Source organism: Fulmarus glacialis, unplaced genomic scaffold (assembly GCF_000690835.1).
Source record: "Fulmarus glacialis isolate BGI_N327 unplaced genomic scaffold, ASM69083v1 scaffold16233, whole genome shotgun sequence".
NCBI lineage: Eukaryota > Metazoa > Chordata > Aves > Procellariiformes > Procellariidae > Fulmarus > Fulmarus glacialis.
In genome coordinates this window covers 15,951-30,179 of record NW_009203700.1, presented here as the reverse complement: position 1 = coordinate 30,179, position 14,229 = coordinate 15,951, and the positions used below count along the sequence as shown (strand labels likewise).

At 37.1% G+C, this 14,229-nt stretch overlaps 1 protein-coding gene across 1 annotated transcript in view; it reads right to left on the bottom strand.

The window, feature by feature from the left end:
- Nucleotides 1-1,625: 1,625 nt before the first annotated feature.
- The window catches only part of FZD6 (frizzled class receptor 6), a 28,385-nt gene continuing 15,781 nt past the window's right edge, over nucleotides 1,626-14,229 (bottom strand). The window contains exons 2-6 of the mRNA XM_009574742.1: nucleotides 9,686-9,882; nucleotides 6,193-7,210; nucleotides 3,977-4,125; nucleotides 2,271-2,699; nucleotides 1,626-1,782 (exon numbers count right to left, since the gene is read on the bottom strand). Coding sequence (XP_009573037.1) covers nucleotides 1,626-1,782; nucleotides 2,271-2,699; nucleotides 3,977-4,125; nucleotides 6,193-7,210; nucleotides 9,686-9,882 — 1,950 coding nt within the window. The remainder of the gene's footprint in view (nucleotides 1,783-2,270; nucleotides 2,700-3,976; nucleotides 4,126-6,192; nucleotides 7,211-9,685; nucleotides 9,883-14,229) is intronic.

Sequence of the window (14,229 nt, the reverse complement as noted above, 5' to 3'; positions counted from 1 at the left end):
GCCAATGCCGTACTATAAAGGTAAATACATTCAATTTTTAATGCATGATAGATAAAACAAATAACTTTGGTTTATCTGAACTGTAGTTCCTGTTGATTCAGCATTTACATGACCTTTGTACCACGCAATTTTGCTTGATTGTTCAAAGCATCACCATGAATGCTGCCCAAATTGGAACACAGTGATTTCTCTGCATACTATCAAAATATTGAGAAATATTCTTGTTAGTAATCAAATGCAAGATTCTGAACGGTCTTACAAAACGCATTGACATTTACGTTTAGAAAACAGCAAAATCCTGGCTCCAAATTATCTCAAGTAATAACTCACATGGACTTCACTGGAGCCAGGATTTCTTAAAAGCCAAACGATAAAATTCTTATCCACGTCAGTAGTGCTTGCTCTTGAGAACCACCCTATCATAAGAAAGGCTACATGTATGAAGACCTTTCTGATTTAAAGAAAATATATTGCTGTAGTATATAGAAAATTAAGCTTTGTAGAAAAAGTATCTTGTTTTCAGTAAATATATTGTTAAACAAGCCTGTATATTAATAACTCAAGTTTATTTTCTGCAAGATATTTCTCTACAGAATTAAAAAAAAAAATGAAGTTACTTGCATAGACACAACGTGAAACACACACTTTCACTGCAGCTCAGTAAAAAAACCCCGAAATGTATACTTCAAGATTCTGTCCCCCATGCCACCAGGGATCTGAAGTGTTTTCTTCTTTGGCACGATGCACTGAACACCGCACCAGGAGGGGCTCCGAGAAGCATTTTTCTGAAGCAGTGCTGCATCTAATGCACTATCCCTGTAACAGGATGCACAGATGTCTGACCAGTCTTGCCCCAAATGCACAGTGTGTGGTGTGTGTTATATATGAAGGTACAATCTGCTTTACTCGGAACTAAATAACATTGCCTGATCACCACAGGACTGTTGACTTTAGTAACACCTAACAGAAGCGTGTTAACTTTACCAAGTTTGTACAATACATACAAAACGGTAGTTCTAAATATTGACCTTACGCAGTCAGTTATTTACAAAATTCATTTTTATGTACAAAATAAATCACTATAATTCCAGATTCCCTTTCACATTCAGTGTACAAACTACCATAAAACAGTGCTATAATTGATACATCAGGACACATAATTTAGAGAGTATTTATAAATTTGTGTATCCCTTAAGTGATACTGCTGTTTAAAACACAGTAACAAAAAAGAAAAAAAAATTTAACAAGTTTGGAAAAATATCAAAGATGCAGATGTAACTTTTATGCCTTGAAAAGTAACAGTGCTTTCTAAGCATTATTTTAACGCAATTCATTACAAAGTATTCTTTATGTTGGGAATAATATTTGTTTCTCTCATCTTTTTCTTAAGTTACTGCTAGTCAATCCAGCCATATCCTACAGAACTTCAATTTCCATTATTCCTGGATAGGATTAAATATAGTATATTATTGCTAGCTGTCCCCACAACAAACCTTACATTTTTTAAGTGCAAAGCAAGATATGTGTGTTTTTCAATAAGGCACAGAATATCAGTTATTTCCAGTGTAACACAGAATCTGTATCAGTTTTATACATTGAAAATGTTCATATAAAATTTCAATCTTTCAAGGGTTTGAACTGTTTCCTGAATCCAGCTCTCTTCTGGTGTCTGAAGCTGAGTAGACAAGTAGTGATACGGAAGCTGACTGTGAGACACCAGGTATTTGGGAACAGCTGCTTTGTAATGGAGGAGATTCAATAAAATCGTTTTTAGGAGTTATTCTGTAAGTAATGAAAAACAAAACACAGGGAGTCAATTTTAAGCACAGTGCTTTACACTACAAAAAATACATTTTTAGCAACAAAATTATAATATATCTTAAGCTATATTCCTTTCAAGAGAACACAATACAGTTCTGTATACTTTTCCAAGCATTATTCTTTTTCAGACTTGTCACATCTCAAAATGATTGCATTGCAGTCACAGATTTCTTGAGGGTCACTGTTCAACAATACACAAATATCCTATGAGCTAAGCTCCAGCACTCAATGCTCAAAAGGAAGAATCCTAAAAAAATATAAAATAGCCCATATGCTAAAGATACATGGCCATATGAAATAGTTTGTAAGAATTACAGTACTCTTGACAGCTACTGAGGGTTAACTGTATACTGAGAGTATACTGATTCTTCAGAGAGAAGAAATAGAAAACTTACAAAAATAGTGGTAATACACACAAATAAGCAAAAGATTGAGTTAAGGAACCTTACCTTCCTTCACCTACTCTCTTCATACTCTCAGCCAAACTACTCATATCACATGTGCTATCTGCTTTGCTTCTTTTTTCCACCTGATCCACGGTCAGTTTAGAACTAGATAACATTTGATCCCCACTGGTTTCACCTTCCTCGACTCTTCGGGCTGATGTTCCGTCTGCCTCTATCTCTTTCTCAGATGTCTCTGGAGAGGTTTTAATTTCTGCAACAGTTTCTTGGCTTAAGTAATCATGATTAGTGATTGCTACTGCTGAAGTTCCATGATTTGTTGTGCCACCCGTACTAGTCCCCATCGACTTCGAAATGACTTTCAATCTGTGCGAAGTTGATTTGTAGTGCTTCTTCTTATGTTTAACTTTGGAATTATGCCTCAAGAAAAATTCGCATGATTCTTGCAGCACTCTTCGACTCTCACTGATTGGACTGAAAGAAAATACAAGCATGTAACTGAATGAAAGAGGATAACCTTAAATATAATGTAATATAGCTTCGTACACAAAAATGCAAAAGAACACTAACCAATGATGCAATCTGAGCTGGATGTTAACGAACACAAGGAAAACAATTATATGTGAAAAGAGGACAAAAAAAATCTGATCATAATGGCTCCAAAGTAATTATGTCTGTGGAACAATTAAATAAAGCAGATTTCTACATTTCTTACTTCTGCAAGTAGGTCCAATGACTTCAGTAGATTAATCATCTAAGAGAGGAAAGCAGGATTAGCTCATAAGCAGCTGTATTACCAAATTAACTTTATGTAAAGTAAACCTCATTCAAGTGAAAAAAAAAGGTAAGCATTACAAAATTGACTTCATTATTGCTAAATTCTTATAGCTGAAAGCAGTTAACATCTGAAACATAAGAAAAATTATACAGGAAATGGAAAAAGAGGGGAGAGGGAAAGGAAGCTATAAGCTCACCATCAAGGAATGTAGATGTAAAATAAAAGGAGCTTAAGGACTGCTGCCTTGGGAAATCCAAAGAAATAAAAAGATCTAAAAATACAGTATAATTTATGAGTAACACAGATAATCTAAAATGAAATAATCAAGGAATAAAAAGGAATGGAAAAAATTACAACTACAAGAAATTGAGATGCCATTTATAATCTGTTTAAATCCAGAGATAGGAATTTACTAAAATTAAGTAATAAAACTGAATTATTCTGTTTCAGAAAAAAAAAGGAACAGTAGATTAATACAATAAAAGTGACACTAAGGAGGGTTCAACGAAAATTAATTTTAAAATAAGACAGGCCTGGCAGAGCAGAAAAGCAGAGGATGTTATTATTGCATGACAGTAAACACAGCTAAGTACTGTGCCAAATGAAGTACCCAGACCACGTGAAAGGATCTAAGTTGATGGCTGAAATTTTCCCTCATTTGACTGGAAACCATAGATGTATTAGCCAATGCTAAACACAACAATATGTCTTCTGCTCTATGAAGAGAACAAATCAGCAGAGGAAAATATTTTCTATCTTCTGAGAATGTTGTCAAAAAGTCATTGCATATATAAAACTTCCACAGACTCCAATGGAATTTTGCTGATGCCCATATGCAGCATTTAGACTCTGAAAAAGAAAGGGTCTAAGGACAACATTTTGATTACCTGAGCTATATTTAAGAAACATGTCTGAAATGCAACTCATTTTAAAGTATACACTTTAAAAAACAGGAATAAAAATTTGTTCTTACTCTCTTTTGCGGTTTCTGTTGAAGAAATTGGCCCATTCAGAACAGGTCTTTTTACTTCCCACCCAGAAGACTGGAGATATGCCAACAATTAATGTCAGCAAATATTTCATCAGAAACAAAAATATTTCTGGTCTTGCTAGTGCCTTTGCCTAGAAGATAACAAAGTTTAATAAATGCAAAGAAGAAAATATACTTGTTGATTTATTTTTTAAACACAGAAAAGAAATTATGTAAAAGAGAGGCTTTCTCCTTATGGCTGTTGTTCTTTGTTGAGGCTTGTACTGCGGACAAATGTTAGACATGTACAGTCAAGTCAGACCTGGTTAATGTCTACAGCTGAATACACAGAGAGGAGATTAGTCAGAAGGAAATATTTTTCTTTGAAATTGAAAGGAGAGATAATTTGGGGGGTAATAGTATTAGTAACCATGCTCTTCAGAGACAGTTTGTATGTATAAGATTTATCCCTTCAACTTAAAAGAAACAGTAAGTGGATGAGTTGGGAGTTAATCAGATTAGACAGCATCTTCAAGGAGCCGCAGGGAACTACATAGTAGTTTTCTGTTTATTGCAAAATTAATCCACCTATTTGCAGAACTGGATCATAGAAGCTGAGACATTTAACTCAGTAAGAGATTATTATCTTCTGCTCCCATGCTGCAAATTTAATTTACGTTACCTGGCATATCTGCCAGTCCCATCTATGAAAGTCACTATTTTTGATGGCCAGGTAACATTAGCTACTTAACCTGAAGTTTGTTTTTGTTTGGTTTTGATCTGGCCAATGTCATAAAAGTCTACAAGCTAGCTCAGGTAAGCCAAGGCCGAGCACACCACTTTAAGCTACTCCATTGTTAGCACACACTGTTTATTACAGGGACAGGTCCCATTAAGTATGTCTTTGTGTAATGTTCCCTGTTGCTATTTACCCTTTCCAATAGATTAATTAAAGGCTGAGCTCTTTCTGCCTTATTATGCAAAGCTGTTATACTTAAGCACTACAAAACAAGGATTTTTTTTTTTAAAAAAGCATAAAAGCCTTGTTTTCAACCTTGTATATTTTGGACCGTTTGGGCTGATACAGACCTCAGCGCAAAACCCGCTGAAGACGAAGTGCACTTTTTAAGAGTAGTAATGGAAGCAAAAACAATCAAGAAGTCTGTGAGCCATGCTACTCTCAGCTTACACTGACTTCAATACAGAGGATATAGAGGATGTTTAAGAATGGGGAAGGATCAAGCCTTATCATTCCATAATGCCTGTGTTTATATTCCTCTTTTTAATGATAGTTTATTGCAGTAAAAACATAGATGATAAGTGCAAAGCAATGAAAGATGACATGAGGCACTTGCATTTCTCTTAGTGATGGTGTCTTCTTTTATATTTGTTCTTAAATGGAAAGAAACAAACCACAAATTACTTGCGATTGCAGGGAGTTTTATGTACTTACAAAAGATTTAATCCATAGAGAGTACTGAACATAGGCAGATTTACTTTAAAAGCCTTTCCAAGGAAGTTGTTTTTTAAGAGTCAAATGTTAAATATGAACACCTCCATAATTTAAAGTGCTGTTGGGTTGTTTGTTTTTTTCTTTTTTGTTTGGTTGGGTTTTTTAAAGTTTTCTTCACATTACTGAGCATCAGCCTGCAAATGACAGCTATTGTGGAAAAAATATACTGGAAATTTGTTTTGTAATTTCAAGTGTTTTACACTCCTACACTTCAAAGAAAAAAAGACGAAAGTGATTTTAAATCTACGGTGATAAGCAACATTTTAAATCCAATTTAGACTCAATTTTCAAGAATCATTATTTCAGCTTCAACTGAAATCGATGCAAACTCACCTTAGGTAATTTGATACTGAGCTAAGCACTCAAATACTGAGCGACTACTTTTAGTAATAGATACTGTGAAGAATGATCCTCCCCTCAGCACAATTTGAACATGAAGTTCAAATATCGTAAAGATTATACATTCCCTTTAGAGCTGTGAGTTGGAATTTAGTTGCTGAGTGCTATTAATTTGATTAGTGAAAAATTTCAAAGCAAAAGTATGATACCACCGATTTTGACTTGAAAAGCAACTAATCACTGCAAGTTCTTGAACTGATTACTTAACGTGAAAATAATTTACTAGCTGCATGGCAGATCTGGTGATGCATAAGAGTTTTTGCCAATTAACTTCCCAGTATTATTTATAAAGGAAACTGCTACTTGCCTGATAAGGACAAGGAATATGGTACTGGTTGCAGTGGTCAAATACCCAAGTCGTTTCCCAGATTTTCCGGTTCACCAGTTCATAGACATAACATCCAAGAAGTGCTACAAGTGGCACCAAGTATAAACCACTAAAAACTCCAATTCGGATCATAAATTTCTTTAGCTTCTCCTGGTTTCTGCCATCGTGCTGTATGACTTGCCGCACATGATTTAAAGAAATAATACCAGCTAAAAGAAGAGAGAGACCGAAAAAAACACAAAGGCACAACGGCAAAAGCACAAAGTACAGAGAAGCATCCAGATCGTAGAGACCCACAAAACAAACTCCACTGATATTGTCCCCTTCAACTTTGTTCATTGCAAGGAGCATAATGGTTAGAAAACCAGGTATTCCCCATGCAACTGCATGGAACCACATGGCCTTTTGTGCAATAGCTTCACAGCTCCATTTTCTTCCCGCTGCAAGGAACCAAGTGATTGTAAGAATCACCCACCATACAGTTCCTGCCATAGTGAAAAAATACAAAACCATGAAAAGGACAGTACAGGCTTTGTTTTGGGAGCCAAGAACAACTGTTTCACCAATTTCTAACTTATCATCTGCCTCGTTACAGGCAGTTCTGTTCCCAAGTAAAAATCCGATAAAGTACATTAGAGAGACTATGCTGTAACAGACAGAGTAATATATGATCGGCCTCTCTGGGTACCTAAACCTTTTAACATCAATCAGAAAAGTCAGGAATGTGAAAAGTGTAGCACAAAGACAAAAGATTGAAACTATTCCAATGAAGCTTTTTGCAACATCCAATTCATAATTTTTGAAGTACATGTTGGGACATGGGGGTGCACACTGATCAATTCCTAGAAACTTGTAGCCTTGTCCATTGGTAGTGTGTAGGTGTCGTGGACACCAGAATCCATAATCCCTTCGGGTCTGGCCTGGGGTCTTCTGAGTTCCGTGTACATTTGTGGTTACAGCAGCAGTGGCAGGAACACTCTCATCACAATTGACTAGTCTACATAAATAAACAGAAGAGGAAATATCTTAATATCCCTCATTTTCAACTATAATTATTTCTTAGAAACATGAAAAAAATCTGATTCTAAGCACCGTTAAATTTTGTAGATAATGCAAAATGTGCATTATGTGAAAAAAGTCAGATGGCATTTTAAAAAACAGACTTCAAATATTTTCAGTTTAGAAGACTATTCAAACACAGCTATTTAACTGTTGATCTCTACCTGTTGTTTTATTGCTTATGAAACACTACTCAAATTGCAATTGTTCTTTTAGAGTCTTAAATTCTACTAAACTTTTACATATGTACATAAAAATATTTACACTAGTTGTTTTTTTTAAATCTGGATAACAACAGACTGTTGGAGACAGCAAACAATCTTGTCAAAATGCAAGCTTCAACCAAGAAACAAAGAAAGACGACTGACGGTATCTAGAATTAAATGATTACTAGTATATTATTATTATTATTATAACTTTTTGTGTTATAGTGATATTTCATTGTCGACAACAATAAAACTACCTAACGGAAAAAGACAAAAGCAAAAAACATAAGCATTGTAAAAAATGATCACTATTTTAGCAATTTTTTTCTAGCTCCATAAGGTTCATTTAAAAATGGCTCAATACTCGATTGCTCAAGGGTTTAATTGGACACAATATGTGACCTTTTTATATAGTTAATATAGTATTAGCAGTGTTGGACATATCTTCAAACTAGATTATGTAAGTATAACTCAAATAGGTAAGCATTTACTCAAAATGGGATTTATATTTATATGCATTCTGAGTTTAAGCATATATTTAAAAAAGAACAAGTCTTGCATTCTAGCTTTTAAAGTAAGATTCTGCTATCTCAAAACATTCTCTGTCAAACGCTATTACAAGAGTCCCTCAATGTCAGTTTGCAAGCTCAGCTTGAACTTAAAAAAAAAAACACTTCAGTTCTTTGTTTCTCTGCATTATCATGCTGTCCAAATAAATCCAGACTGATCATTAAGAAAATTGATTCTGTAGCAGATTCTTTCATGAACCATGGGCTGGACCAGTATGCATGGGAACAGCGCGAACTTTATTCACCCATGTCTTAACAGGCATTATGTATGTCTGCAAGAATAAAAGAGTGTGAATCTCAGGATTCCATTTACTGCCCATCCTCATGCCAGCTCCTCTTCCAGGGGCTCCAGCAGCAGGATGTCTGCTGTTGCAAGAACATCCTGCATTACGTGGACTTCCCTGTATCGGCTATTGGGGAGACATCATTTCACATATGAACAGAGCAGGTTAATTTTCAATAAAGGCTAGCAGTAACAAAATAATTTAAAGCTGCAGTGATTCCTACAAAAATGTAATTTGATTTAAAATGTCATTTGAAAGTTATATTGAAAAACTGGATCCACTTGTAGTTTTCCTAATTTTTCAAAACAATTCTTGAAGACATTTGCTGCGCTGAGTGGCACTACAGTTGCATAGAAGTTCACACTAGATGGGAAAAGTTGATGCCTTCTTGTTTTAACTTCAATTTTTCTGCAGAACTAAGGGAAATGGCATTAATGCCATGTGTCATATTCACTCCGATATGGATTTCTACTGGAGATCACGGCACAGGACTATGGTCCCAGCTCTCCCTCAGCCCCATCACAGATTAGCAGCTGCATGGGGATTAGAAAAATGATTTGAATTTCCGCTCAAAGGAGCAGAGGCTCCTTTCCTGTACTTCTTGCCCTGACATGCGTTTAAAAAAACCCCATCTGGCTTTAATAACTTATAAATATCTGCAGTTGAAGGTCAGAATCTCAAGAAGATTACACTGGAGTGTTTTCAATGGTTTCCATTTAATATATATAGACCCATCTGTTCCCCAAATGTAGTATTAACTGTCTTCTCTCTGGAACAGACATGTGAACATATCTGAGAAAAAGGTGAAATTTTAAAAAAAGACACTTTTGGCAGACAGTACAGGAAAAGCAACACAAGATTGAATTTGCACATTTAAGTGGTTAGGAGTAAGATAAGGCTTCTACTACTTAATACTCTGCGTCCATTCAAATATAGAATATTTCATATTTCATTATTTTATGAGCAATTATTTATAAAACCCCTGTGAAGTAAATATGATCATCCCTACTTTAGAGATCAGAAATCAAAGCAAAATCTATGCTGTAACATTTAATACTTTAAATTTTAGGAAACTTACAGTAAAAAGCTTATTTTTGCAGGGATCTGAATACTGAAAAGAATTGCTGCAGAACTTTGTTGCAAAAAGTCATAAGCAGGAAATGGAGGTGATCATTTGAATACTGAAAAAGTTTTAATATAAAAATAGTCCTATGCATAAGCACTGTAGGCTCACCAGTGATGAGGAAGCTACAGCAAGGTGATATTTAACATTTTGCCTCAGATTTTCAACTCAGTCTAGCTCAAATGTGAAAATATCACCCCCCACCACCTGTCAACATGAAAAATACCCGACCTGGTACATTCCAGCTCTTCAGGCCATATGATTGCAAAAGTATCCATCAACTGCTTACAGTCAGAATACACTTTCTCACAGAGGCTTCGACAAGGGTGAATCACGTGAATTTGCTCCAGGCAGGCAGGGACAAAGGCTTTGCACAGAAATGTGTGGACGTCTGGTGAACAGTGAAGATTCATAAGCGTAAGAAAAGGCTATGGGGAAGAAAAAGGCTTTGGTTAGTAATTTTAAAAAGATAATTCAAGGCATCAAAACTAACTTTCATCATTATGGCTCACATTTGTTCTCCTGTAGGTTTGAAAAGATACTAGAAAATAGTGTTTGTTCAGCAGTTGTGAAAGAGCAAAACCCGGAGGCCTGAGCAGCGAGAAGCTCTGTTAGCACTTCTAGGCCAGCCCCTGCCCGGGATCTCGGCCAATCTGTAACTATTCAAACCTGATTTTTCCTATTTGACAATATTAGAAATCTGAAAGGTATTATGAAAACCCAAGATTTTTAAAAAATAGGGTAAAACATTAAGTTCCTACATTCACCAGTCAGCTTCTAAATAAGTGCCCTGAGATTTTTAAAGGTGGTCTGTCTCTGTAGTCCCCGTTAGATTACATTTTCAGTCCTAAGTGGTGTGTTGCACTCATCATCATCTTCTCTCATACTAGAGAGGTTTGGGGTTTTTTGATTAATGAGGTCCAAATATCATTATTCCTCACTTTTGAAACACCGCATTTCAAAATCTCAACACGAATGAGAATTTCTCTACCTGTATTACTGAGCCAGTGAATAACTGATGACTGTTCTCACTAGAGAATTCATAGAATGACATTTAATGCAACTCTCTTTCCCCCCCAATTCATTCAATCCATTATTTACAGTGACACAGGCTTTTCTGGGAAAAAACCCAACCTTCCTTCTCTACATTTTACCAACTTTATTATTAGGGAAAATTATTTTAGCTAAAATACCACCATGTGTGCAAACTTCAGACACACCAGTTGTCGGTCATTTTTGCAACTGCTGTGTTGTTGTAAGGGCAGCTTATTGAAGGAAACAAGCAATGACATGCTAAGAGCATCACCCTCCCGTACTTCTAAGACGCATGCCTAAAGCAACGGGGCCAACAGTGGGGAGCGGAGGTGCTGGAGGCTGTGTAAGCAGGCCCGCGTGTTAGCGAGCACAGGCAGAAATAACACTGAAGAAGCCAACCATGCGCCGGTGACCTGTTGGTGACTCTCTGGACACGTGGAGACTAGATCACAGATCAGCTGGGGCCACAAGGTGCCAGGCATTGCCAGGACACAGGGCACGTATGTGGTGCACGACATTTCACCCACGTAAAGAGCGCTGGGGTGGCAGGCCGGTGGGGGTGTGCAGAACGGATCGGCTCCTCCACCCCACTCACCGGGCCTGCAGAGACTGCCCAGCAAAAAGGAAAGGAAGCAGAGAGCGGCTTGTGGGGCGCGCGTGTGCTGTCAGGCTCCCACCCCGCTGAGCAAGCCCCAGCCTTTGGATCCATTGCAGGCTGCTGTTTCTTCACTGTCCTGCCTGCCACGCCAGGCCCACCTTCCCGATCCAGCTCATGAGAGTAAAACAAGCTAATTTAAACACCATTCTGAGGGAACTAACCCCCGGCTGAGGGCGAAATCAATCTGCAGGATCAGCCTATTAACGTAGGCTTTTGGATAAAACGCTTCTTGGATATCAGGAAAAAGGAACCTCTGTATCACACGTGAATAGTCAAATTCATGCATCAGGAGTATTTAACACACTTTGAAATGCACTGATAAATAGGGACACCACATGAAATTTTCAAAGGAGGCAGAATTTTTAGTAAGATCTTTATTTAGGAAGAATTTTATTTAATTCTTTGCCATTAACAGCTATGTATCTCAAATATTCAACAAATGACTGGTAAAGGAAGGATTAACTTCTGAGCCCAGAATAATATCCTTATTTTTGTCAGCTTTTAAGTACCCCAAATATATTTACACCCATACGCCAAGAGCAAGTATTACTACTGAGCATGCAATTTAAAAGGAAAGACCTTGACAAATAAATTTTCCCCTTCAAATCCGAAGGGGGGGGACACACCTTTGTAATAAACATAGGAATGGGGGGGAGGGGGGAGAAGGGAGAAGATAAGGCAGAGCAAAAGTAACAGAAAAATGCTTTATGAAAAAACAAAAAGATGTTGGCACCATCCTTCAGAGCACTCCGGCTGTGTGCTGCATCTGCAGATGCCATTACAGCAGGCGCACAGAAGTCTGATCTCCCTCTGGATGTCTGCTCTGGAGCCGCCTCCTCAGGAACCCAAGACCTGAGTATTTTATGACAAGGAGAGAAGTATAGCTCTAGTATAATGTGCTCCAGTTCCATAAGTTGGATTATTTCCTAAATGCTCCCTACTTTTTCCATGCCATTTTGCCATCCTGCTATCTTTTACATATTATATTTATATATTAGCATAATAATGTTTTACATTTTGATTTCTACTCCTTTCATAATATACTTTGCCTTCTATTTGCCTTGACTATATTTGAACACTGACCTCACATTTCCACAGAACTATCCACAGTGACGACAAAGACTTTTTTCTGAGTGACAGTAACTAATATAATACCGTGCACATCTACTTCTATGAATAGTGGGGGTTATTTTTCCCTATATTTATTACTCTGCATTTACCATCTCTAAATCTCACCTACCATTTTATTGTCCAATTGCATCTATCACAAGACCTTTCTGCAACTCTTTAGTCAATTCTTTTCTTCTTAGCAAATTCACTATCCATCCTTCTTCCAGGTCATTTATGAGTTAGTTGTGTGTCAGAGGTTTCAGTACAGATAACTACGGGGAACGACACTAGTCATTTATTTGTTATAGGACCAAACTATCAGCCAATGATTTCATACCCTACTTTGTGACAAAACATTTATTTATTCCTACTTTTCCTTCTTGTTCTTTAAGTAGGCATTGGAAAAGAAAGTTCTCATTGGGTTACCAGCATAGTTTCTTTAAAAAACATAGGTTATGACCATGTCAAAGCCTTTTTGAAAATTGAAGTGTAATATGCAGACTGAATTACCCCTTTCAACAAAGTTGAGTCCCTCAAAAAAAACTCCAATAGATTTTACAGGCAATGATTTCCCTCAACCAAAAAAACTCTGTAAAATGTAAAACTTTGCCTCAAGCACATACAAATAGGATTTACTGCCTACTTTTACCATTTAAGAACAGCAAAAAAAGTCGTGAATTGTGCCTGAAACTCTGCTAACAATTACATATCTTTAAACGTGGGCTTCACTTCCAGCTAGTCAATTTGGAAACGTTTCATTATAGAAAATAATAGGTCTGCATTTCCTGACGGACCATAAAAGCAAAATTTCACCGAAACCGAAGTATTCACTCCTCCTGCTGGATAGCGTATAATCAAAAAGTGTAAAACCGAGATCACAAGCTCACTGAGAGTATGAATTGGTTGCCTCAAGGCTGTGTTATCTGGATCATGGGTGTCCCAACCACCAACCATTTTTTACCCAAGTGGTTAGCTGGGTAACCTGCACACATGCACATGTTAATGTCTTGAGCATCCAAATCCAAGATTAAACTCACAGATTCACCAAGCTGGTGAATTTAGAATCTAGTACCATGTTCCTCTCCTCTTCAGGAAGGTCAGGATGTGCAGGTGGCACAACAACATGAAAAGGCACTTGGCATATCTAGCATTAGCAACCATTGCCCTGTCACATTGCTCTGTCCCTGAAGGACAGAGATGAAAATCTGCAGATTTGGTGATGGCAGTGCTAAAAATAGAGTGAGACCAGGCTCTTTTAAAACCAAGAATGGAGCCTCACAAAGCCAATACAAGTCCTAAAATATAAATTATCATCTTCCTGCCAATAGGAAAAAAAACCAGCAATATGAGGCAAACTAGAACACACTAACAATGTACCAAAAAAGCCTCCAACAAACTAATCACAACTGTAAAGCCAAAGATGATGTAGTCTGTAACAACAGGAAAAGCGCTGCCTCAAGCAATAGCAGTGAAGAACGGAGGGTTGTGAAATGCAAACTTTCCACTGCGTTCTCAGTGCAGAGTACGAGAGGGGCACGTGTCCTGTAGAGAAACCTCCCAGTGCAAAAGTCTGAACTGAACCCCATGAAGCATACACGTACCCACTGTGGAGTGTGAATACGGTCAAACAATCAAAGGGAGTAGAGCACCACTAGCCAGTGAGAGGAATATCCTCTGCACTGAACAAAACACCAACACCTTACTTAGTGAATCCTAGATTCTTTACAAAGTATGTCTATGTTATATTTTATCCAGAGGCAAAAAGCCAGACTATCTCCAGTTATGGTGTGGTCCTACAAACAATAACACAACTGAGATGAGTGAAAACAAACGGTGCAGAGAACAGAATAAATGGCTAGGTGCAAACATGCTCTTAAACATGCTTTGCCAACAACTAAATTGCAACCTAGAACTGTATGTGAATCTCGTGTTCAGCATGCTTCTCCATGTTCAGCATGCTTCTCTGTTTTGT